Genomic DNA, 27,946 nt, shown 5'->3' with positions numbered 1-27,946 from the left:
TGTTCTGCATTTAGAATCGATCAGCTGTTTGCAGCTATTGTTTCCACAGAGCTTCAGAACTCCAACATGGCCGCTGGAGTGTTTATTACATCACCTGAAAGACCAAACAAAAGAAAACATGACACACAATCAGAGCACAGCAGCGACGTTAAAACAGGCTTAGGACTATGTTGGTATGCATAACATAATACTGACACACACACACACACACACACACACACACACACACACACACACAGACACTAATTGATTCCTAGTACTTGGGGCCAACACACTAAAACCTTGCAAGAGATTCGTTCCATGTCTTTTATTATTTTATTGCCTGTTTTCCAAAATGTGTGTGAAACTATGTTTTATAAATGTGTGTGTGTGTGTGTGTGTGTGTGTGTGTGTGTGTGTGTGTGTGTGAGAGAGAGAGAGGGTTGTGATGTTGGCAGAGCATGTTATTTTTAGGGGGAAATGAGCTCTACTGGAGCCAGCAACATAAAAATACACCCAGACACACGCGTGGGCACACAGATACTGTTATACACACACACACACACACACACACACACACACACACACACACACACACACACACACACACACACAGTCTGTCATAGTGAGAGTGTCTAACTGTTAATTAAACATATATTACGTAGTTTTCACTTTCACTCGTCTCCTTCATCCTCTAACTCTGCTACTCTGATTAAAATCACATAAACACTGACTTCATAACAGAAAGCTATTTTACCAAATAAAATCCATGTCGTACGTCATGCAACCATCCAGACACGCAGACACCCAGAATGCATCCAAACGACCCCCTGTAGTGCTTCCTCTTTTGACATGTTTAAGGTTTGGTTGTAATCATTTGAATGTTTTGACCTGCTTGAGAAACCTGCAGACTCCTATACCTACAAGTAACTTTGTCTTCAACATTTCAAAGCAAAGTTTCTTCAGATTCTCTGGATCACTTTGTTTTGTATGATTCCATTAAATGTTGCATGAATGAAATAACGTCAGCATCAGGAGCTCAATATTTACATCTCAACTCATGTTAGATTTGTTTAATAATGTTGCATAATTAGCAATATCTAATCAGTTTAACAACAACTAATCACAACCTTTATAGTGAAAATGTGTTGTGAAGGTCAGACTAAATACTGGTGAATGCAAAGGGGCAGGACACAGACTTCTACTCATATGTAATTGTCTTACACTTATTTAGTGGCTGCAGGATCTCAGTCTGTAGGGACTCGGGTTGGGAAGCGGAGGGTTATCGGTTGTTGGTAGTTTGGTCTGATAGCTGGAGAGGTGACAGGTTACTCGGGGATTAATAAAGGATTTCAAATTTTAAAAAAATGAATATAAAAAAAACATTTAGTGTTAAGATGAATTACTTAATTGAAGTTTGAAGTTTTTATTTTATTATTGTGTCATACATACATTTATATGCCCAGACTGCATGGGCTTACATGACACCATGAGTTAAAACGTTCCAGTGTCAGAGTGCAAAGTAGGTCCAGTCATTGTCACGAAACAAAAAAGAGAAAACAAAAAGCAAGACAAACCCTAATTAAAATAAATACCTTGTCTTCTTTTCCAAGATTTTGAGGCAAAATTAGCGAGCAGAAACAGCCATTCCAGTTTTTGCACATCTGTCCACCCCAATTTTTTAATTACTTAAAAATAATTAAAAAACTATATATCCAGTACAACACACCTTCACATGATCATGCCTATAGTTTTAGAAATATTCAGTTTCTACTGTTTCTCATGTTTCAACTTTTAACTGCAGTTATGTTTAAGGTGTCGCTGTAAGCCAATCAGAAACACTTATCTCGACTGTGTTGAAGAGTTGTGTCTCAATCCATCAGCAACGTTGATTTCTGAAGAATGCTGTTCTCATCACTTTCTGTATGACCAACAACAACACTGTATGAATGAGTTAAGATAGTAATGAAAGTACAGGTTGGAGGTTCACACAGATTTCTGTATCATCTTCAAGGACATTTCAACAAGGGAGGTTTTGATAAGTCATCGTAAGCTTAGAGGTGATCTGAGTTATGAAGGTTCTGCAGAGTGAAACTCCTCTTGAAGTTTGTGTTTGTTGATTTTTGTCAGCTATTTGTCAATATATGTGTATAGAATATGCTGACGTTGTACCTGCATGCTGGTTTACAGATATGCAGATGAGATTTTCATTTCAAATTCAAACTTAGCTGTGGGTTCAAATGTTTGTATGGAATAACCATCAAAAGCTGGTCTAGAACCTCAGATACAAAGAACTCCCTTTTTCTGCTAACATATATGTATCGTGGAAGATTTAACATTTAAAGCTTGAATCATGCAATAGACAGAACCAGGTGGGTAGCTTAGTGTGGTGCTGATATTCAGTGTTTGAGGCTGCTGCAGGTAAACTGAGAGAACAGTGCCCTCTACAGGTCTCTGAATGTTTTGCATTATTGTAAGTGTCCACTGCAGAGGGGACAGAGAGGGTTAGCTCAGGTCACACCTCAGTCACCCTCTTCTTTATGAGAAATTAAAACCTCTGCAGACTCAACATCTGCACAAAACATTTCCTAAACTAAAGAAAATGATAGTCCATGCACCAGGTCAAAACTGGACTTGAACTTGTTGTGGGATAGCTGGTAGGTCCTAGCTCTTTCAAAACCTGGGCTCAGTGGCTCGGTAGAAGAGAAGCTTCTTTAGACTGTTTCTCTCGAAGCGCTCCTCCTCGCACTTCCCATCCGAGCTATATTTACCCGTCACTGTGTACCTCTGCTGTATGCTCAGTACAGGAAAGGCAAACACGAGGATATTTTCATATAAATACACATTAGAGATGATGGAGGCACAGAGGGTGTGCTGCAGTCTGTGAACATTTGTGTCATTTTGTGTGTGTGCAGGAATTTTCTGAGCTGTCATGCAGATGTGTCCAGCTTCTGTATTCCCTTAACCCCCCCCCCCCACACACACACACACACACACACACACACTCCAACATCTCATTCATCACTTCTGTCTCTCATTTCTCTTTTAACTAGCGTTCATTTTAGCCATTTTAGACTTGATAGAAAGAATTTCTATGAACAGAATATTGAAATACTTACCCGAAACATGTATTAATTAAATTAATTTAAGACAAATGTAAGATTTCTTCACTATGGTTCACAGATGAGATGAAGCTCTTTAAAGAAAAGGGAAGCTTACAGAACCAGTTAAATGGTTTACATATCTAATTTTGTATGTATTATTTTGATTTTTTTGTGCTGCAGTAGCTCAGTATGAAGGGACTTGAGTTGGGAACCATGAGGGTCACCGGTTCAAGTCCCAGTGCAGACCAAGTCTGGAAATTGGTCTGGTAGCTGGAGAAGTGTTATACTTCACTTCCTGAGCACTATCGAGGTGCCCTCGAACAAGGCACCGAACCTTCAACAGCTCTGCCAGAAAATGTCTGATTAATTAATTTGTTTTATCTTAAATCACTTATGAGAATCTCATTTGTGTTGATTTTGGCGCCACCAGTGGTCAGAGCAACTCATCGTGTTCCTACGCTAAGCTTCTCCTTTACATGTGTTTATTGTAACGCTGTGAATCAATTTAATAATCAAACCTGTGAATAATCACAAACACATGTTTTAAATACTCCGAATGTGTCACATTGAAATGAAAAGAAAGCTACACGCAGCCTGTTGCGACACAGCGTAAGTTGATTTAGGATTGCTGTGTGACACCTTGGCCGGCCAATCAGATTTCAAGTGGGACCCAAGCCTCCCCTCCTTGCCACCCACTGGATCCGCTGCTGCCGCTCAGCCAAATTGAACTGAGCCCATCCAGCCCCATCCATCCATCAGTCTCCTTAAAGGTGCACTATGGAGTTTAGTTGGTGAAATTTGAAAGTTGGAGAAGTGAAACAATTCTCTGCTATATTTTCTGAACTGAATACAAGAACTTTACTCGAAGAATAAATGGCTCCCTGAAACACTGTTTGGAGCTAAAAAGCTACCAGGAGAGTTCCGGTTTCACTATTGCGGCCCCCCAACCATAACTTCTCTTGTAGCATTTTATCTTCAAATAGTGTTACAGGGACCAAATTTTCCCCTGAGGTTAGTATGTGTATAGAGTTATTAACATATACCAACAAATCTGTACACTTCTCCAATTTTCAAATTTCTCTACCAAAACTACATACTGCACCTTTAAGTTACTTTGCAAAAAGCCCAGGTGGGACAGGGGCTGCAAAAATTGAACACGGCTAGAAACCTGTATGTATGGCTTCTATGTCCAATGCATGTGTCCCTTGGATATATATATAAATATTAATTTATTATCCAAAATATATATAAATATAAATATGTCGAGCATTGAAAGCAATTGAAAAAAAATAATTTTGGACTTTGGGAAAAAAAATATTGAAGCTCAAAGACAGATTTACCCACTTCAAGAATGAAACTGTAAATAATCAGAGAGTATTGAAACTGCAATCGTTCATATTTTAGAGCAGAACTTCAAAGGTTTCATATGTGACTTCTGTGTGGCGTTCAACATTTTTTCGCGTTAGCCTTTATTTCCTGTCTCCGGACAACAACCTGCGTCTCCTCTGTGGAGAATTATCTCTTGTGCTCGGAGTCTCAGCCTCTCATGAGTTTGTGGGGGGCGCGCCGGGTGGGAGGTATATGGAGCATTCCACCTGGAACTGTGGTGCACTCGCAGGCCGCTGCGTGTTTGTGTTGCATTACACATCGCAGCCTTCACAACACCACTGGCTCCACCGGGCTTAGGCCCCTGGGATTTCAGCACGCAACCGCCAGAGGCCAGAGAGGCGGAGAGAAAAAGAGGGAGAGGAGCGAAAGGATGAGACGTGAAATGATGATGATGTGTGTGTGTGTGTGTGTGTGTGTGTGTGTGTGTGTGTGTGTGTGTGTCTGTTGCTCTGTCCTTCTCCGCGTTGACTCCTCTGTCTCCTTGTTCAGGTGTTTTGTTAACCTCGTCTCTGGGAAGCGACGGGTACACACAGCAGAATGAGCAGATAAAGTGAGACACACTCGCCCAAGGCCTGTGCTGAACTTTTCCCACGCATAGATTCATACACACACACACACACACACACACACACACACACACACACACACACATATCCGGAAAATCACCTGAATAACAGCTCATCCAGTGTTTATTAAATGTTTCCAAGGTGAAAGTCAGGCCAGTGGGATGCCGTCCAGCTGTTTGTGTCTTTGTGAGTGTGGTGCTGTCCATCAGACGGGGTTTCTGCCGTCGTCCCCTATTTTCTCCACGGGGTTGTTTTTTTTTTTGTTTTTTTTTATCTCCATCTGATGGTCTCCCAGCTGGATACCTATAGACCCGAAAACCTAGAGCTCTGCCCTTAAGGCTCGCTTAACAACAAAGAGGGATCAAACGCAGCACATGGCTTTGATGAAAGCCCGGCAACTTGCACTGGAGCAAATCAGAGCGGGGGCAGATCTGAGCTGGACCCGGTCCACACAGGCAGGAGGCAGGAGGCAGAATCTGTAGATCTGTGGAAGAGAAATAACTCTCACTGAGAGCTCCAAGTCAGACAGAGAGGTTCAGGATACTTGAAACAGTTGAGGCACAATGCTTCTCAATACAGACATTCAATGTTTCACAATGTAAACGGTCTTCATGGTGAATGTACTCTTTAAGGCTTGTGATGCCTAGCTGTGATCCGATGGTTTAGTTCCCCTCAAGTATGTTGAAGGGTTAATGTTTAACTTCTAAATAACAAACTAATGTTGATTGGAAATGCTAGCAGCTGTCACTTCAGCTAGTTAGCGAACATTGCTGAATGTATTTGGTCTTGTGGATAATTAAAACTGGTAACAATAAATAGCTTTTTAGCTCATCAGATATTTAAATTACCATATATTAAGAGTCATGTCTTCAGCGATCCCCTTTCTTTTTGTTTTACTCTATTTTAGTTCCGTTTGGGTCTCACCCATAGACTGTAAATATGAATGGATGAAGCCTGAGTGACGTCAGCAATCTGTTACTGCAGGGGGGCTCTGGAGTCCCATCGATGGTGGTCGCCATTCTGAAAATCCTGTCTCAGCCTAACTTTCAGTCAACTTAAGAGCTGGAGCTGAGGCGGGTTTTAAACCTGTCAATCAGGTCAGCTGGGCTACTTTGAACGACGCTTATCCGTCATAAAATCTAAAAAGACGAGTTATCAAAAATGTCACTCCCCATACAGAGTGTGCCGTCGAGTCATGAGCTAATCTGAGCAGTTTCGCTTTTGAACCAGTTGTAAACATGTTAACTTCTGCGGTAAAAACTGGCTTTTTTGAACGAGTGTGTATGTGACCTCCGGTGCTTCTGCAGCCGGCCTCAAGCAGACATTCAACGTACTTCAGGAATTTTCACTTCAGCATTGGCTTCATTTTTTAACACTGGAGGATTGCCGCTTGGTCTCAACCTGTATCTGAGTGAACTATCATCTTAAGCTACTCCATTCTACTTTGTTCACCTGCTAGTCTCTAACTTGTATGTGTGCACGGTTTTGTCCCGTCTGATGGTCCCTGAATGGTCTGAACATTCGAAGTGGTTATAATCATATGGTATGTCACTATTGCTGCTGGAGAACACGTAAGGAATTTTTATGCCAAACCTATATAGCATGAAAATAAAATAATAATAAATAATTTACTCATTACAAATGTGTTGATGTTGAAAAGTGTTGATGTTATCTCTTCATGGTTGAAATCCATGAACCACCAACCAAATCCTGCATTATGGTTAGGTGAAATTATCCTCATGCTACTTTAGTAGCAGTCTAACTGTGCTCGTTTTGTCTGCTCGTCAGGGAAATTAACGGAAAAACGTATAGCCTTATTTTAATGAAACGTGATTACAAGCCGTAGCATTAGTCAAAGAAGAGCCTAAAGGAGCTGATCTGGATCTGCCTTGGGCTCTCAGTGTGGCCTTCTAGTTTAATATGTTTTATGCATATTGGGCTCAGGAACGTTTTCTACACATTTAAAGGTCCAACATCAGAGACCTGTGAAGACCCCTCTCCAGTTGCTAAATTAAACAGAAAAAGACACAGTCAAGCTTCATTTTTTTCTAGATGGTTATGGCTCTGATTCTAGCTTCAAACATTACGTTTATTAGAGCTTTTCTTTATTTTCACAGTAATGTAACGGCGCTTCTTGGATGATGTTGATTATCCTCAGTTGTCTATAACACTAAACATAGTTAAAGATATATATATATATTCGGGTGTGGGTAAGTAAAAGCACGGGGACAACTTCTGCTGTGCGTCTCATACTTTTAATGTCCGTCCGTAACAGAGCATGACATATCAAGACTGAACAACAACAACAGCGACACCTTACTTGTCTTCATTCACTTCACACACTAACATCACTCCTCCAACCGTAACCATGGGTAACCTTAAAGGCACAGTCATATCAAACAGATACTCTTGTAAAGTACAAATTGTAAATATAAATTAAATTAGCATTAAATCAAATAATGTATATTATCTCAACCTAAGAAAAATAAAATCTCATCTCCATCTTACAGTAAGCTAAAAGATGCTAAATGTGCAGAGCTGAAGGCGGGAGCCAAGGGATAAATTCTTTAGTTTCCCGACTATAAGCAACCATGTACACGCGTTTCCTTAGATACAAGAGGGGGGCTACAATGAAAAAAACCCACAGAACTTGCAGAAAAATACTACAAGATAATTTTTTTTGATAAAATATTGGGGTCTACTGAGTTTGAAATATTGCAAGCACACTCTTTCCTGAAATATGGGAGCCTTGGTTGTGAGGAAACAGAGTGATGTCAGCCCTGTTGTGGATATGAGCGGATGTGGCTGAGATGTGGTGGAGTGGCAGAGAGTGGGGTTATCGCTGTGATGAGTGCTGAATACTGACACTGTGACACTGGAAGAGAAAAATAAGGCCATCAAAGAGACAGAGAGAGATTGTGTGAACTGTTGAGAGGAGGAGATGAGAAGGGGGACTAGAGAGGAGGAGCTGTTTGACCCCTGGAGGGACGATAAACTAATTATACTTACACATTATAAAGAGAAGAAAACCCTCACACTGAACGAGTTTTACCACTGTAACTGCAGGATTCTGAGACTTGTTCTGCAGCTAAAAGCTACTTCACGCTAAATGAGATAAACAAGTAGGATGTCATAAACCCTTTTTGCAAAACATTGGTAGCATGACTTTGTGTTGTGAAATGGCTTCGTCAATAACCTGACAGCAGAACTCTCTGCAATCTGGATGTGTGCCACAGCATGATTGAGACGGGCTAACAGGGATTTACAGAGGTATGTGTGGTCTTGGGAACTCATAACCCAAGACTCATAAAACAAGCTTGAGAAACCTCAAGGAGAGGCATGTCTCCTTGTACAGGAACGATAGCCTAAAAAGTTAATTTGGTTGGAATTTGCCTTTATTAAGGGACATTTTGATATTCAAACTCCGTCTAGTGTGTAGGGGAAGCCTGCAAATACAGGATTTATTGGTTTGTTCGTACTTCAAAAGTTATGAATCGAGACATTTGTCCTTGTCCTTTGAAACTCTACTATCACAGTCATTGTGTGCAGCTTAAAGGAGTAGTCAACGTTTTGGGGGAACACAGGGTTTTCCTTTCATTCTGTGACGAAGATAGAAAGATGCAGTTGTTTTTAGTGTAGCTGGAGTTTGGTTAGCCTAATTTTTGGCTTTTTGGTTTGCCAAAAATTAAATAAAAATCAAGTTTAGAAGTCAAGAACTATATTCCCAGAGGTCAGACACTACTTAGCATAAAGACTGGATGCAGGGGGAAAAAGTAGCCCAGCTCTCAATTGCTGTTATTCAACTGGTTTTCAGATACAAACAGTTAATAGTTTTATTCTCATTATTGACAGAACCTAGCTACCTGTTTCCCCCACATGCTACCAGTCTTTATGCTACGCTATGCAAGGTCAAACACTCCCTGACAACACAGTTGAACTACACTGGACAAATGCAGGCATCACATTAAATTCTGTGGGGCTCTGTATAAAAGTGTGTGGCAATCTTAAGGAGACAACTGCTAACAATTGTGTTTATTTATCTCAGCTCATCTTTAACATTAGGTTGCTAAAATCAAGTCTAAATCAAGTGGCAACCTCCGGTGTTGAAAAATGAAGACAATGCAGAAGTGCAGAAAACTGCAGTTCCTCGAGTGTCCACTTGAGGCTGGCTGCAGAAGCATCAGAAGTCACATACACACCCATTCAAAAAAGCCTGTTTCTAAAGCAGAAATAAACATGTTTACATCCTGGTTCAAAAAAAGAATTTGGTCTGATTGGCTCCTGTCTTTATCGGCACACACTGTCGAGGGCTGAATGTTTTTTATAACTCATGCTGCTTTGATTTTATTAAGAGTTCATTATAGGCCAGCAGCAGACCTGACTGACCGGTGCGGTAAAGCCGTTACCGCTGACCCGCCTCAACTCCATCTCTTTGTCCTGTGTTTGGTTGACCAAAGTTTCATTCCAAAATTGTGACCGCCATTAATAGGCTTCAAAAGCCCGCTATAGTAACCAATGGGAAAAGTCACTGTGGCTTCATCCGTGTTTATTTACAATCCATGGTCTTTGCATTTACCAAAAAAAACTGACAGAAAACTGATTTTCCGCTGTCTTCAATGTCTGATCGGATCAGAAAATCTTTATTGTCATTGCACAAGTAAAACGAAACTGAAGATTAAGGTGTCCTATTGAACCATATCTGAGCATGAAAACTCGATGACCGGGTATTATGTTCAACTGCACCAGAAATTAGGAATTTTCTCGTTCCACTGTTTGGTAAAACAAAAAGATTTTTAGACTCAACATTTGGTAAAATGATTACACAGTGAGTGGAGTAGACGGTACATAATCAGGACTGCTCCCTCTGTGAGACACTCACTGCCAGCTTATGAGAAAACCTATTTCTGTCAGGTGCAGCGGGGACTGGAGATATGGGACTCCTATCCCAGCTGTCTCAGTGAGGTGAGCTGGATGTGTGAGGGTCAGGGCATCTAGACGGATGCCAGTTTTTCTCACATCTTAGATTGTGCGTGTGTGTATATGTGTGTGTGTGTGTGTGTATATGCAGTATATCTCGCTGACCTGTCTGGCCTGAAGGTGGTGTGTATGATAAGCCACTTTCCCTCCTCTCAGTGTCCTTACAAGCAGACATTTATCCAAAACTTTCCCACAACGTCATGGGAATCAACACTTAGCCACTTAGGTTCATCTAAATGTTTCTATCAATTACAAACACCTCTTGTTTAAAGCCGTATTGAAGCTATATTTTAAATCATGTATAGCCTCTGTGTGGTTCACATCTCATCTTGTATCACTTTAATCAATAGACACCAGATTGTGTACTTTTAATTTCCTCTCCTGGTCCGCCTTGTTTCAGTCAAACCCTTACAAAAAAACAGGTCATTGGCCAAATGCGATAAGATGCTGTATGTACCCCTCTGACAATATTTATGGATGCTGTCCGCTTTCTTTCTGTGTTGCGCTCAAGCTGCAACCTCTGGTGTAAAAATTTAAGCCAATACGGTACTCCAAAAAAAAACTGCAGTTCCTCAAGTGTCCACTTGAGGCTGGCTTCAAAAGCCAAGAAATCCCCATAAAATGCTCATAAAGTTGATATATTTATTGCCCTGCAAAAAAAACTGTTTATATCAACTTTATATCCTCGTGCATACAGTCTTTGCACCGTGCACTAGTCACATCACCCTCTACCACTCGCTTGAGGTGACTTCTCCGCATAATATCCTTCTGCATTCTCACATCAGCTCACTCGGACTTGTTGAGGAAAATATACTCGAGATCAGGAAGGAGAAACTCTGGGTAAAGTCAGAATGAAAGATGTGACTGTTTGCATTAAAACTTTCAGCTCCTCCGGCAAATATCAGGAGTTTATAGTTTAGATTATAGTTTTTAATATCAGGAGAAAGTACTATAAGAGTTATGTTTATGCTACAATTAGGGGTTACTGTGTTGACTGATAGGTAGGCGTAATGTGGCTGTCTGCCAGGAGGCTAAAGGCCGCATCAAAACGCCTCTTTGGAAAGCAATGGATGATGTCACTAAGACCAAGTTCATGTTTTGTACAGTCTATGGATATGTTGTGCAGCATCATGGGTGTGAAAGACCACTTGAGTGACTGCAGGAAATGGAAGAGATTTACAAAATCTTGACCTTCATACGGGTGTCAGGGGTTTCAATCTGGATGTGAAACAAAGAGCTGATGTGGAATTTTTGCAGGAGGTTCACTTTTTCAAGATTTCAAATTGAAGACATACCTTAATCTTGCATATATTTTATTTTTTAGAACTATGTACTTATGCAAGTATGCTTCATTTTTTCAACCCACGCCATACTAAACACAATCATGTCATTTTGGTTCTGTACTAAACCAAACTAGCTAATTTGCAGCATTAAGCATTAGTTTAGATTATTAGTTTTTGTTGTTCAAAACTGAACGTGTAAGCAGACGTTATAGTATCTACTGCCCCATATTTAAAGCATTAGGCCTCTGATTGGACAAGTTGGAAGTGAAAATGTGTTGTCTTGTGTTTCCTTTTCATCCTCCCTGATCTCTTATCTTACACACACTAAAACTCCTGTTGTGTGTTTTTTCTTCAGGTACCTGGCCAAGCTGTCGTCAGTGGGAAGCATCAGGGATGAGGAGACGTGTGAGAGGTTACGGGGACTCATCCAACGACAGGTACATGCCTTCTCTTAACACATAACTAGATGATGGCATAAACATTAGAGTTATGAAACTATTCATTGACACTCATGTACTGAGTGTGAAGGTTTTCGCACCTGTATCTAGACCATCATTAGCAAATGAGACCAACCTGATATTTCTGAAACCAGAAGCAAAAACCTCAAGGATTTTTTTCAGTTTTTAAAGTTGACTAAAATATTTAGCAGTGATATGCATGGTTTCCATAGGATATATCTTAATGACTCGTGTCTTTTCAACCTTTGCCCTAAGAATCATAAAAGTCTTCACTTGTTGGAAACATCTATTAGGCTGATTGCAACAGAATTTGGCACATGGTTTCTGTGCACTTTGGGTGATTTGATATACATTTGGGGATCTACATTTGCATCATAATGTTAAAATAAAATGTCACTTAATACTCTGGTTTACGGCCAAATTCTTCAAAACACACAATGGAGCCTCAAAAAGCTTTCTCAGATCAAATACATCTGCCTGCCAAACTGCTCTCTTAGTCTTTTTGGATAAGACGTCATTCACTCTAAAAATGTCAAATGTGGCAGCAAAGACTTTTTGTCTGATGGAAAAAATGAATTTAAGAGTGAAAACTGGAAACATTAAGAGTTTAAAACTATAAGCTTAATACAAAAACAATGAGCCCTTTTCGTGAAATAAAGTTTATTGATTTTTGTGACGTTCCCAGAGACGGCTAGGGGATGAGGGGAGTTACAATAAAAATGTAAAATCGGGAATGAAGACACAAGACGGGGAATTTAGAAAAATACTAACAAATAATTTATTAAATTAAAGTGGATGCACAATTTTACTGAAGACAAGCTTCTTTCAAAAATAACGTAAGAGAAGCCAAGCACTGACAGAATGAAACACCAAGAGAAACTCTGGCCTCCCGTCAGATAACACCCTTCTGAAGAAGTGAGATCAGACCTGCAGAACAGGGGAGGGAGAGAGAGAAACAAACACAAAACACACACACGCACACCACGGCACGTTACAATTTTCTTAGCATGCATTTATATCTGCAGGACAGTACCTCCTTTCCCTTCATTAAGACCTACAGACACCTAAATGAACCCTGGTAAAACATCTTATCTGAGACATCAGATGAGAAAATATAGATTTTTTTTTTTTACTACGTTTGTGGCTGACGTAGCTTCTTTGTGCCTTTGCTCCAGGTTCAGATCTGTAAGCGCAGTGTGGAGGTGATGGATGCAGTGCGTCGAGGAGCCCAGCTGGCTATCGACGAGTGTCAGTTCCAGTTTCGCAACCGTCGATGGAACTGCTCCACGCTGGAGACCATGCCTGTCTTTGGCAAAGTGGTCACCCAGGGTAAGACTGCACACCGGAGCGATTGCTGTCAGCAACACCCGGCAAGCTCATCAGTCTCCTGAAATATCTGTACTTCAAAGTTGTTCAAAATTATGCCAAAGTAATTCTACATTTTTGAGCTTGTGTCCATTTATTTTGGCTTCTTCCCGCCAACTTTTAAACAATTTGTATCTGTACATCCAACGTTCTTTGCCACTAAGACTAAGAAGCTCTTTTCTGTTACCTAATGAAACAATATGACTGTGTTTGTGTGTGTGTGTGTGTGTGTGTGTGTGTGTGTGTGTGTGTGTGTGTGTGTGTGTGTGTGTGTGTGTGTGTGTGTGGGTGTTAGGCACTCGTGAGGCAGCCTTTGTGTATGCCATCTCAGCAGCCAGTGTGGCGTTTGCGGTCACAAGGGCCTGCAGCAGCGGAGAGCTGGAAAAATGTGGCTGTGACCACAATGTACATGGAGTCAGTCCAGAGGGTAGGTCTCTCTCTCTCTCTCTCTCTCGCTCTCTCTCCTGTAACACACAGGACACACACGCACACACGCACGCAAAGGGAAACAACTGCTCCAGTACATTTTAATGCATCAATTTTACGAGTAAGTAATGCATCATTTGAATTATTATTTAATTTAGAAAAGGCCAGACATACTATCTTGCAGTTTATAATAAGACATCTTGAGTCAATGTGTGTAAAAACAATTTTCAAATAATTTTCATCAGTTCAAGCATTCATACCATCTCTGCAAATATACAGAAAATCAGCATTAAAGCTTATCCAGTGGTCATATAGATAATCACTTCCTGTCTGTATCTTCACATCTTGTTAAAGGGTTCCAGTGGTCTGGCTGCAGTGATAACATTGCATACGGTGTGGCCTTTTCTCAGTCGTTTGTTGATGTGAGGGAGAGGAGTAAAGGCCAGTCCTCCAGCCGGGCTCTCATGAACCTGCACAACAACGAGGCTGGAAGAAAGGTAACGCCGCACTTCACTGAACATTTCACTTCTTTTAGAACATGTGCTAAAAACAAATCTGAAGTACTTTTATTATCACTTGTATTACACTTAGGATCCCCTGAAATTTAGTTCGACCCCCAATGAATAGGCAGGAAACATAGAGTGTTGGTCCTTCATTTTTTTTTTGTGTGTTTGTACTTTAGCTGCATTTTTGCCTCTTTCAACATTTACAAAGAACACATTGTTTAGCTCTACAGGACTGTACCCAGGGGTTCTCCATTCAGAAATGACATGTGCAAGATCTATCTGAATCACTTCTGCTAGTTGCAATGGTAACGATACAGCTGATAACCTGCCAACTCACACTTTGGTCACAACCAGCAGTGGTCTACTACGTCATAATTACTTATTATATGAAAAGCCAGACTCCATCAAGGCAGCCATTAAGGACAAGTCCAACACAAGTGTTAAGTCATCTCAAATATGTCCAAGACAAAGAATATTTCTACTAAGTCCAACTTAAGTCACAAGTCAATTGGAGTTGGTACTGTCTCAAGTTACTCAAGATAAATCATTTTTAAGCCAATTGGGACGAGTCCACATCCAGTCTGAAGACACACAAGACAAGTCCGAGACTCATCTCGTGTTTTTTGAAACAAAACCCAAGCAATTTGAGACGAAGGTCAATTCCTGTGTCACTTAAGTTGACTCCAAGGCAAGTCTAAAGTCGTTCAATTTCGTGCGAGTCAAATTTATATAAAGGAACAAATAACTCAAGCTGAGCCCAGGTAAAGTTTCAAGTCGTGAGAAACAAGTCCAAGCCAAAACTAACTTAATTCAAAGGAATTCCTAGTCGAGGCTTACTTTCCTTTCGACAGGATTTCAAAGGAAATTATGTTAAAACTCATTCAAGTCAAAATCAAATTCCAATTATTTATTATCCAATTATAGTCTGACTCAAGTCTGACTCAAGTCTGACTCAAGTCCATGTCTACATTTTGGTAAGTCATGTAGTTGAAGTTGTTCCTGAAAGCACAAAGAGACAATGTTTGACAGATAGATGATGCTATCATTAGCTCGTCTTTATACATGTTATGCATTGTTGTTTCATTGTTTCCAGTTACAGTTACATGCTAACCCAAACGTCTTTGTCGTCTCTGCAGGCTATTCTGTCCCACATGCGTGTGGAGTGCAAATGTCACGGCGTGTCCGGCTCCTGTGAGGTAAAGACCTGCTGGAAATCGATGCCCCCGTTCCGCAAGGTCGGGAACGTCATCAAGGAGAAGTTCGACGGCGCCACAGAGGTGGAGCAACGCAAGGCGGGCACCACCAAAGTGCTCGTGCCTCGAAACTCCCAGTTCAAGCCCCACACGGACGAAGACCTCGTCTACCTGGAGCCCAGTCCGGACTTCTGCGACTTCGACCCACGGACGCCGGGGATGCTCGGCACAGTGGGCCGCCAGTGCAACAGGACGTCGAAGGCCATCGACGGCTGCGAGCTGATGTGCTGCGGCCGCGGCTTCCAGACGCAGGAGGTGGAGGTGGTGGACAGGTGCAGCTGTAAGTTCCACTGGTGCTGCTACGTCAAATGCAAACAGTGCCGCAAAATGGTGGAGATGCACACTTGCCGGTGATCGGCGATGGAGGCGCAGAGGGCATGATGATGAACAAAACAAAACGCCCCCATTACTCCTCTCAAAATGCCAAGGTGAAAGAGTTCAAGGAGGGATTGTGGAGTCGTTCTTCTCCTCCTTGAAACCACCCCGCCCTTCTACTACTGGTCAAAGGAAACACACAAAAGTGGCTGAGATTTGAATGTCATCTTTTTTTCATTTTACGCCACCATCTTGGATTTCAGTAGATAATGCATGGGGAATATCCTACAAAAGCTAAAGAGGGAGTTTGTTTCTTCTCAAGTAGAGAGCATCCTTCACTTTCTCCCTCCCTCCCTCTCTCACTCTCATATTTGCTTCGTCATTGATGCTTCTTATTTTTGTAATGTTTAACTTATTTGTTGAGACTGAGGAGGGTTGATGGGGGGTATGGACCCGAAGAAGGAGCGGATGAGTGGAGATGATAAGGGACAAACTGGACCCATGGGTGGGGTTAAAGGGGGGTTGGGACGGGGTCAAGAGAGAGGGATGTTTGCCCCTCTGTCCTTGCTGCTGATGCTTTTGGGGAACTCATTTGGACTGATGGATGTCAAAAAAGGGAGACACAGAGTCTGTTAGAAGATGAACAACAAAAAAGGGGGACGCGTCACAGACGGACTTTCTGTGATTTGCTTCCGTTGCGCTGAGGTTTCAGTTGCTGTCGAGTCATTTATTTTTATTCCCCCGCGATGCCCTGATGCTGCTCCACGCAAAACACACTCACTCTGTTTTCAGTCAGGAGGAGGATGATGATGGACAGGTGAAAGCCACGGTTAGCTTCCTTCTCATTTTTTTTTTTCTGTAGGCCAGAAGCACTGGCAGGTGACGGGCATCAGACACACCAAACACACACACACACACACCTAGCAAACATGGCTTCAAAAGACACCTGTATGCCGACAGCTGCTACCTACTATAGAACCCCAGATCCTTACATCAAAAAAAAACAGCTCCAAGTTCAGATTTAAGACGATTCATTACCATTTCAGAGCATCATTTTGTGAATTTCTTGAGAGATCATTTGGACCTTTTCCGTCATGTTGCCTTCAGCCAAATGCTACTTAAATGCAAACCTGAGTAAACACAAAGACATGCATGCACCCGCAAACACACACAAAGTAAACACACACACACACACAAAGGGGTCTACCAGAGGGTTGCCAAGCATGTTCAGCATGCATGATGACTGAAGCACTTTCTCTCCAAGCGCACATAGAGCCCTCGCCCCCCCACTTCAACAAACCATAGATTCCAATTGTCCCGGTTCCTTACACACACACACTCGCACACACAGTTTGCAATGCCACTGTCAGGAGAGTCTGTTGTTGTCTTGCACCTCCGCCATAAAGCCAGGCTTTCCTATAATAATGTGCTACCATTATAGAGACATACTGTAGATCTGTAAAGACTTATACACTGAAGAAGACTATACTGCCTATGAATGTATGTTAATACGGAATATATGCTGTGTCAAAATATGACTTGTTGTCCCTTATTTCAAAAAGAAACTGTGTGTGTCATGTGTGTTTGTGTATCTGTGGAAGAGAAAGAATGCCACAATAACAAGTTTTGCCTGGAGGGGAAGAAGGAACATGACGGGATAGAAAGATGGAAAGTGAAGGGCTGCAGATCCTATTCCACCACCAAGCCCCGGGACACACTCCCACACACAGCCCTGCCGACAGACATACACATATTTCAATAAAATCGGCCATTTCCCGTGTCTTTCAGCTGCGTTAGTATCTGGCCACAGAGAGCACTGCGCAGACTTTTCTTCGCGCGTGTGTGTGTGTGTGTGTGTAGCCTGTTTGTGTGAGGTACATTACACCCCTGAGGTCCTTCCCTGCACCCCTGACACCTATAAAACATAATTTATGCGCCACATATCACAGCATACAGTATAACAACCTGAGATAAATGGATGCGTGTCCTGCGGCGCTGGGAACCGCAGGTAGTGGCCGCTCGGGTTTCAGCACGCGCCTGATTGGGTTTAATGCTGAAGAGGGAACAGAGGCAGGAACACCGGGCTAGAACGGGGATTACAGTGAAATGCAGACCACATGGCACAAGCTTTCCCCTCTTTCTGTCTCTATCAATATCATAGTTCACCCCCCGCCCGCCCCCCCCAACTCCAGCTTTCTGTCTTTCTTCTGCAAGATCTCCGTCTAACGCTCCAGTCTGCTCCCCCTCTGCGGAAAGTGTAACCCAAACCCTTCTGGGTCTGCGACGGCGGGGATCTGTCCTTCATTAAGCCACTATGATGGCCCAGATGAGGTGGGTGGTGGTGGCCACACTGATTAGGACTGTCTGTGTAAGCTTGTGTTTGTGTGTGTCAGGCAGCCAGATGTACGCCGAGGCAGTCGTCAGTCAGTCACTCAGAGATCTCTAATGCCTTTTGTGGTCCGCTGCGGTTGTGGCGGAGACAAGAAGCTGACAGCGGGGTTTTACCACTTAGCCTGTGTGTATGTGGGAGTGTGTGTAGAAATTAAGATTCAACAAATACGGATTCATGAAGGCTTATACAAATATTTGGGGAATTAAACTACTCATATTTTACATTTTGTGCACACAGCTAGCTTCAACACAGACGTTTAACCAAAATATTTTTAAAAATCCTTCTCTTTCTAGGACTCACAATTTTGAGTGACATGTCAGAAGCGATATATGTTACACAGAAATCAACTGTTTCCTTTCTTATCGTGTGTTTCTTGTCGGTCCTGGAGAATGTGCTTAACAATGAGTTAGCCCTGCTTTGGGACCAGGAGACAGTTATGCTCAATTAGCCTAGCATTGATGAGTTTCTCTTTGACACACATGGTCATGAGAAGATTAAAACGTTAGCCATTGACTCTTCGTTGTCTTTTTTCATAATGTACCTGTAGACACAGGGGTGTTCACTTTGTACAAAATAAAACACACCCTTTCCTATTCAATGCAGGTTTAGAGTTTAGTGCTTAAACTGTTCAGTATTTAGTGGTCAGCAGCTAAGGGCGGCTAACGCTAGCTTCAAGCCTATTCAACTTTAAGTGCATGTTTCTGTCGTAACTTTGCACAACTTGTGTTCCTATGACTCTTAAGTTAGCATTGTTAAGTAAGAAGTTGTGGTCACAGTGGCAACTTAAGGTAGGCTAAGTTAACTTATTCAAATATTTAAAGTCCCTGTAAAGTAAAATCAGCAATATGTCTCCAAGCACGCTAAACATGTTGCAAGAAGATAGCTTTAAACATGTGAAAGACTGAGAACTAAGTTTGACTGAGTTCCGATTTTTGACCGTTATTACGGTTTTCTCAAGTTTCAGTTCGAGGTTTTAATGGGCGGAGCTAAGTCGGGTGGTAACGACGTAATTGGGCCCTTCATCTCAACGTTCTATGCTAAGCGATATAAAAACACTGAGCGCTTCTAGCTAGCTATGCCCTCGGTAGCAAGTGTATCTTGCAGCTCATTCTAGTGGCCGAACTAGTGGCTACATATATTTTTAAACTAGAGAGACACTGTGAGTCATTACGATGATTAAAACACTTTTTTTTCTTTTACGGAAACTGTAAACAAAAGAGGTAGGCCCCTACATGAATGAATAAAATCTGTATTTTGCTTGACTCTTGGTATGTTGCATAAAGAGCTAAATTCTCCCCCAATCCATACTATCTCAAAATGTGAATAAAATTAACTTGACTTTGGCTGTCATGGAGGTGCTAATACAAGCCAGACAAGGTGTCTTTTGGGCAAAAGAAAAACCATCTGAGCGCTGAAGTGCTTCACCTGCTGCTTCGCCTTTAAAGCCCAGTTAGCCAGCTGGTCATATTTCTTCAATCTCTGTTTCGTAATAAATGAAGCCTTTTCTTATAGAGTTAACAATCCATATTTAAAATCAATGAAATACTAAATAAGGTTTTTTCACTTCTAAAAAAGAAAATTCCGTATTATGATGGTTTCTTATATCGCAGTAATGGTATAAAGGAGGTTGTGAAGACTTCTTTGCTGTAAGTGTATACAGTTTTACTTTGGACAGGCTTGCCCTTCATATACAAATATCCGTCCTTTATTCAGTAAAACACATGATAAAAAGGATTACTTTAACACACAGATACTTATTTCTAAGGTCTCATCCACTGTCAATAAATCTCAGAACATCACGATTGATAAAACATCAAGGTAATGCACAGCATGTGAATGATTTGCTGTCTATTTATTATAGAAGCACTGGTCCTTATCTAATAAAAGGAAACTCCTGACAGGTGAAAAGATAATGTGTGATTTAATTCTTCCTGAAAATCTTCTTCCAAAGAGGCAGTGCCTGGTCCAAATGACCCCTCAGGTACCTCTGTAAACCGAAGGTTAAGGGTTTCTGCCTCTGTTTCTTTGTCCATGTATATGTTGTGAGTGCGAAGGGTTAACAGTGCAGGTTGGCTGGATACTAATGCCCCTCGCTCACAGAACCCAGGAGAAGGCTGGCTTTAGCCCAGGGCCCGGCCCTCCCAGGCCTCTCTCAAACTCCCAGATCTCTTCAGAATACTTCTCATATTAAAAGAAAACAAGTTACACAAATGAGACAGATGGTTCTTGTTTGTGATGACAGTTGCAATTCTTTCTCCTCAAGCCCTCCTCCCCCTCCTCCTGCCTCTCGGCTTTCCTCTGGTGTCTCCACTGTTTTTGTCCTCGAAAACCGCCACGTTGTGCAACACGAGCAGAGCGGGCACGAGAGTCAGGCCGGTGGGCATCGAGAAGTGGACAAGAGTCTTGCGTGGAGCACGGCCATTGCCTGGCAGCGGGAGCAACTTGGGGTTGAGTGTCTTGCCAATGGACATATCGAACATGTGGCTGCAGGAGGCTGGGGATCAAACCCCCGACCTTCCGGTTTAGAGACAACCGACTCTACCACTGAGCCACAGCAGCAGCCCCCCTAAACCATCACACATAATAAAAGTAAAAAAATAAAAGCACATTATCAGAAGCCCAAGTTATGATTTAAAACTGTGCAGTCATGATGAACAAATAAATCTTCATTTAAAAAAAAAAAAATACTTGAACAGTGAAAGTCTATTAAGCGCCTTCCTCAGACCTGGTTTCCCCCCACACACACACACACACACACACACACACACACACAGTGGATCAAGATGTTGATGAGGGCTTCAGCTGCCAAAGCTTCATCTCGGGATTGTGGTATGAAGGATCACGTTGAGCTTACCTCTGCACACACACACACCTACACACACACACACACACACACACACACACTCTCCATCAGTGGTTATAACTATGCATCTGTCATCAGGGAGATTTTCAACTGAACTGTAAACAGCTTTCCCTTAGCACCTGGACACAAAACACACACACACACACACACACACACACACACACACACACACACACACACACACAGCTTAAGATATATACACAAATCTAAAGACTTGTGTATTTAGGTGTGTATATGCGGGTGAAGGGGGTTGGAGCGTGTGTGTGAAATGTATCCATTAGCTAACAGCAACCTGCCGCGTCAAAATAATCCTTGCAGTGACCAGAGGTATAGCGTCACTTTATGGTCCCCTGGTTGTCAGACATGTTTTCATCCCGCATGAAACACACCGCCACCTCGGGTTGTTAAACACACACAGACAGCTGCTGTTCTACTGCAAAAGACGTTTTTGACCATATTCACACGGTGGTCATTTTCCTCCGATCGAACACTCAGATTGGGAAGCTCCAAAGCTGCTTTGCTGTCATAGTGCTGTGATCCAGGTTGTAAGTCTAGTTTCTGACAATAATTATCAAAACACTGCCTTCAGATTGCTCAGACACTGAAAGGAAATCTGGTCATATTCAGTGCTGGAAAAACCGTTAGGTAAGCTACCAAGCATGATAAATGGACTTGAGGTTGTACAGTGCTTTTCTAGTCTTGTGACTACTCAAAGCGCTTTTACACCGCATGTCACACCTACACATTCACACACTGATGGCAGAGGTTGCTATGTAGTGTGACCATCAGAAGTAACTAATCCCATTCATTTGCGGCTGACGAAGCAGCGGGAGCAATTTGGGGTTGGGTGTCTTGCCCAAGGACACATCGGACATGTTGCTGAAGGAGCTTGGGATCGAACCCTTGACCTTCCAGTTGAGAGATGACTACTCTACCAATTGAGCCACAGCCACCCCCCAGCTTATACAGAATCCCTTGGACATGCATAGGTACATATAATTTACAGTTTTTCTGTGACACTGAATAATATCATGTCATTTTCTTGAGCTCTTTCTCCGCTTATTTATCTCGCATCTTGAAAAGCACAAAACTGCAGAAGCTCCAAGCAGACATGCACCCATACTTCCAGTTTTCTGCCATTAGGAGTCATTTCTGATGGGTTTCAGGTAGAGATGCGACTGATCCGATCTTATATCGGTATCGGGTCCGATATTGACATAATTTACGTATCGTATATCGGACTGATGGCGCGGATACATGTCACTGATCAGAAAGGTTGACGGATGGATGGACAGAGATATATGGATGGATGGATGGATGGAAGGAGATATATGGATGGATGGATGGATGGATGGATGGATGGAAGGAGATATATGGATGGATGGAAGGAGATATATGGATGGAAGGAGATATATGGATGGATGGATGGAAAGAGATATATGGATGGAAGGAGATATATGGATGGATGGATGGAAAGAGATATATGGAATGAATGGATGGATGGATGGAAGGAGATATATGGATGGATGGATGGAAAGAGATATATGGAATGAATGGATGGATGAAGGAGATATATGGATGGATGGATGGAAAGATATATGGATGGATGGATGGAAGGAGATATATGGATGATGGATGGAAGGAGATATATGGATGGATGGTTGGATGGAAGGAGATATATGGATGGATGGATGGAAGGAGATATATGGATGGATGGATGGATGGAAGGAGATATATGGATTGATGGATGGATGGATTGAAGGAGATATATGGATGGATGGATAGAAGGAGATATATGGATGGATGGATGGTTGGATGGAAGGAGATATATGGATGGATGGATGGTTGGATGGAAGGAGATATATGGATGGATGGATGGATGGATGGATGGATGGAAGGAGATATATGGATGGATGGATGGTTGGATGGAAGGAGATATATGGATGGATGGATGGATGGAAGGAGATTTATGGATGGATGGATGGATGCATGGAAGGAGATATATGGATGGATGGATGGATGGAAAGAGATATATGGATGGATGAAGGAGATATATGGATGGAAGGAGATATATGGATGGATGGATGGAAAGAGATATATGGAATGAATGGATGGATGGATGGAAGGAGATATATGGATGGATGGATTGAAAGAGATATATGGAATGAATGATGGATGAAGGAGATATATGGATGGATGGATGGAAAGATATATGATGGATGGATGGATGGAAGGAGATATATGGATGGATGGATGGAAGGAGATATATGGATGGATGGTTGGATGGAAGGAGATATATGGATGGATGGATGGAAGGAGATATATGGATGGATGGATGGATGGATGGATGGAAGGAGATATATGGATGGATGGATGGAAGGAGATATATGGATGGATGGATGGATGGATGGATGGAAGGAGATATATGGATGGATGGATGGAAGGAGATATATGGATGGATGGATGGATGGATGGAAGGAGATATATGGATGGATGGATGGATGGAAGGAGATATATGGATGGATGGGTGGTTGGATGGAAGGAGATATATGGATGGATGGATGGTTGGATGGAAGGAGATATATGGATGGATGGATGGATGGAAGGAGATATATGGATGGATGGATGGTTGGATGGAAGGAGATATATGGATGGATGGATGGTTGGATGGAAGGAGATATATGGATGGATGAAAGAGATATATGGATGGATGGATGGAAGGAGATATATGGATGGATAGATGAAAGAGATATATGGATGGATGGCTGGAAAGAGATATATGGAATGAATGGATGGATGGATGGAAGGAGATATATGGATGGATGGATGGAAAGAGATATATGGAATGAATGATGGATGAAGGAGATATATGGATGGATGGATGGATGGAAAGATATATGGATGGATGGATGGATGGAAGGAGATATATGGATGGATGGATGGAAGGAGATATATGGATGGATGGATGGATGGAAAGATATATGGATGGATGGATGGATGGAAGGAGATATATGGATGGATGGATGGAAGGAGATATATGGATGGATGGATGGTTGGATGGAAGGAGATATATAGATGGATGGATGGATGGAAGGAGATATATAGATGGATGGATGGATGGAAGGAGATATATGGATGGGTGGCTGGAAGGAGATATATGGATGGATGGATGGTTGGATGGAAGGAGATATATGGATGGATGGATGGTTGGATGGAAGGAGATATATGGATGGGTGGCTGGAAGGAGATATATGGATGGATGGATGGTTGGATGGAAGGAGATATATGGATGGTTGGATGGAAGGAGATATATGGATGGATGGAAGGAGATATATGGATGGATGGATGGATGGAAGGAGATATATGGATGGATGGTTGGATGGAAGGAGATATATGGATGGATGGATGGTTGGATGGAAGGAGATATATGGATGGATGGTTGGATGGAAGGAGATATATGGATGGATGGATGGTTGGATGGAAGGAGATATATGGATGGATGGTTGGATGGAAGGAGATATATGGATGGATGGAAGGAGATATATGGATGGATGGTTGGATGGAAGGAGATATATGGATGGATGGTTGGATGGAAGGAGATATATGGATGGATGGATGGTTGGATGGAAGGAGATATATGGATGGATGGATGGGTGGATGGATACCTAAACCCTATATGGTACCAAAACTATCTGTTTGGTTTGATAAAAAAAGATCTTTAAAAAACAATCATCCAAATCATAATTGTATTTTTTGCAATTGTGTTAACAGACTTTTTTCTATACTAGAACTCATTCTGTTGCAGAAAGCAGGACAGCGCTCTGTACACCATCCAGTTCATACTGCAGCTGACGTTCCCCCTCCAACATGATTTACAGTTTGGCTGAGTTAAAAAATGAAGAAGAATCTCTCTTCATTTTCTTCTACTGCGGCACCTCCTCATACCTGCTGGAGAGCATTTAGACCAGGCAGAGCGGGCCAAACCTGCACTTCTACACCACAGCCAACATTTACATGAAACCACATTGTGTTCAATGACTTGGCAGGAGCTCCGGACTCTGGAACAGCAGAGACTGACAAAGGTTCAGTGCCGGGACTGCTAAGCAGGCATGTGTCCTGGCTCGAGCCAGCGCTGGAGATTTATTTTCATGCACATGCACAGATATTAGTCTTGCCCTCGTTCTGTATATCTGAGATGTCTAAACACTGAATTACTGTCAAGCTCTGATAAACTGTTAAATCAAAAATCTGTTCTTGATTACAAGTCAGTATCTTTGCAGATCATCATAAAATCATCTCATAAAGGTGTCTGCGCTAAGCACACAAGCAGATCTCCACAGGCGTTATGTGTTTGTGTGTGTGTGTGTGTGTGTTTCAAGATCACCTGTGTTTCAGATGTCCTGGTGGGTTGCCTGGACGTTACTTCCTCCCCTCCTTCCCCAATGGAGACGCTCAGCCCCGGCTTGATGCTGATTGGATGACCCAGGACAGCAAAACATTTAGACTCATTTGTCAAACATGATGTAGTAGACCAATGGAGGCCAGGTGGTGTCCCTCTGCATGTGTGTGTGTGTGTGGACTTAAGAGGGCTGACGAGTGTGTATGTGTACACCAATATTTCAGCAAAGAGGAATGCCTTCGGTTCAGCCCGTGTGATAATTAATGGCTGTCAGCGTCTCTTTAGCAGAAGAAGGCGCTGACAGACAGCACTCCAGAAGCTCAGGGAATGTGTGAACGCCTTACGGGGCGGGATGAGGGTATAGGGTTGGGATGGGAGGTGGAGGTGACGGTCGGGGTGCCATTCAACATCCCTCCATCTGTGGCATATGATTCAGGTCACCAAACCTGGGATATCACCCTCATCTGCTGCCATTTGAGGAATTCCTGAACATCTGTGTAAGTTGACTGAAAGTGATACTGATCTCTCAACGCCAAAGAATGATATTTTGTGTGTGTGTGTGACTGAAGTTTGAGAGACACTTGTTGAAAACAGGGATGTAACTAGTAAGCAAGAGATTCACTAGTTGGTTAAACTAATTATTAATTAATTAATATTAATACTTTAGTTAGTTCAGGCTGGTCAAATGGGGTGTAGCTCTGGTTAATAGCTCCTGTCGTAATGCCATAATGCTCTACTACCTGGATGTAAAACAACATCTGGAGCATCGAGAAAAAGGAGATGAAGTTGTCTATAGGCTGTGTCAGGTCAAACAGTAATTTAAACATTTGACCAGAGTAATGCATAACCAACTCAGACATGCGGACGTTAACCTGCAAGGAGGACCGGAGGCTAGCAATGCTAAAGTTAGCTACACGCTGCTAAAATATTTGACATTGTTTACCTGCAAACGCAGTGATCCTGTATTTAGCTGTGTTAATTAAATTGTGCTCAATTTTGACTTTAATTTTAGACCCTACACTTGTCTGAAACTAAATTGGAAATTTATCTTCAGAGAAATTTGATCATTAGAAACATCCCTTGTTGAAAAATAATTGAATTGAAACAATTAAAATAACAAGTATGTGTTTGACACATGCACTGGGAGAACATCCAAACTCCACACAAAAAGGCACCTGCTCGGCCGGAGGAATCGAACCAGGTGACTTATTGCTGTATGGCAGCAGCGCCATCCACTGCACCATTATGCAGCCCCACCAAGTAAATATGACCCTGAGTGAACATTACCCTCGATATCATCCTCCAAATGTCTTGTTAAAAATGCTTGGATGACAATTAAACTTCCTCCTGCTTGTTTGATTGAGCAAAAAACTTACCACTGCTTACTTACCCTCTCTCCAGTTTTTTGGGATTTGTTTCACAAGCAGTTGTTTAGTGCCGCCTAAACAAGTGGGTAAACTCTTAGTTTCCCCCGGCCTCTGTTATAAACAGTGACATGTAAGACTATACTCATGCATATTTAGTTATACTAGCCTATTAGAGCCAGAGGAGGGAGGGTCATCCCTTCACTGTACTAGGAAAAAAAAGTAGCATACTTCTTAATATTGTCAATCAATCAATGGTTTGAACCAGAGGTAATGTATGTATACCTGCGTATACCCTGCACTACACCACAGTTCACAAGCTCATCCCTGTAAATTGAATGATGGTTTGAAGGTACAACCCATCTCATTGTGATTCTTGGTGATGCTTCATTCAAGTTGTGTATCCTCTCTCTTCATGTGACTTACTGTTACTGTTGAAGATGAAATGTTACCAGAGAAGAAATGTGTCCACTATACGAGTGATGTTGGTGTGAAAGAGCCATTCAAGTGATCATGTTATGACATTCAGATGCGACCAAAATCTCTTCAAAGCTTCTAAAATTGCCTAAATCTCACATAAATTGAACTGATGTTGGTGCCAACTTAAAACTGGTTGAGTTTTTCACATTTTAACTACTGAAATCATCAGTGTGGCCGTTTATCTTTTTATCTGTTATCTTACTGCCAACGTTTTCTTTATGGATGATTTGAGTTTTGTCTTACATCTGTGGGGCAAACAGTGGGCTTAGCATCACGTTTTCTTCCTGTTTGTGTATGAGCTGTACTATCAGCCACAGTAGACCTCCAACATTAGCAGGTTGTAATGTTTGGGTGGACAGCGCCCCTTGCTGGCTGGACATGCAAAGACAGGCTTGACCAGCTGTGAGGGAATGAAAGCAGAGAAAAGGGTATTATGGTCCTTTAATAGCTCATTAAGTGTAGCTCAATAAGACGGTCACACTTCTATTACTCCATGTTAGTACATACTGTGTGCGTAACCTATTTTGACTCCACGACCGTTTTACCTGTGAGGTTACGTACATTATTTCTTAAGTGCGGCCCGCGGTCCATTTGCGGCCCTTGCGGGGATTTTTTGCGGCCCACGACTTCAATGGAAGAATCAGAAGACTTTTGCCAGAGTCCTCATTCAGATTGGCATATTTTGTTATTTTTCTTTTTCATGTTAGCAAGGGCTGAAAAATATTCCTAAAATAGAAAATCTTCAGTACAATGATTGTTTTTTTTTCTACAGCTTTATTTATTTTCCACATTTTTTTGTTAGCTATGAAAATAAACTTATGAACCAT

At 42.0% G+C, this 27,946-nt stretch overlaps 1 protein-coding gene across 1 annotated transcript in view; it reads left to right on the top strand.

Annotated features, from left to right (window-relative positions):
* Positions 1-18,756, top strand: part of wnt4 (wingless-type MMTV integration site family, member 4) — a 30,374-nt gene extending 11,618 nt beyond the window's left edge. Inside the window, exons 2-6 of the mRNA XM_061041490.1 lie at positions 11,654-11,735; positions 12,932-13,085; positions 13,417-13,548; positions 13,902-14,044; positions 15,190-18,756. Of these exons, the coding sequence (XP_060897473.1) occupies positions 11,654-11,735; positions 12,932-13,085; positions 13,417-13,548; positions 13,902-14,044; positions 15,190-15,660 (982 nt within the window). The 3' untranslated portion in view covers positions 15,661-18,756. The remainder of the gene's footprint in view (positions 1-11,653; positions 11,736-12,931; positions 13,086-13,416; positions 13,549-13,901; positions 14,045-15,189) is intronic.
* The last annotated feature ends 9,190 nt before the right edge of the window (positions 18,757-27,946 follow it).

Source organism: Labrus mixtus, chromosome 7 (assembly GCF_963584025.1).
Source record: "Labrus mixtus chromosome 7, fLabMix1.1, whole genome shotgun sequence".
In the NCBI taxonomy this organism is placed as follows: domain Eukaryota; kingdom Metazoa; phylum Chordata; class Actinopteri; order Labriformes; family Labridae; genus Labrus; species Labrus mixtus.
Note: the sequence above shows the minus strand (reverse complement) of the source record. Positions and strands in the feature narration are given on the sequence as shown.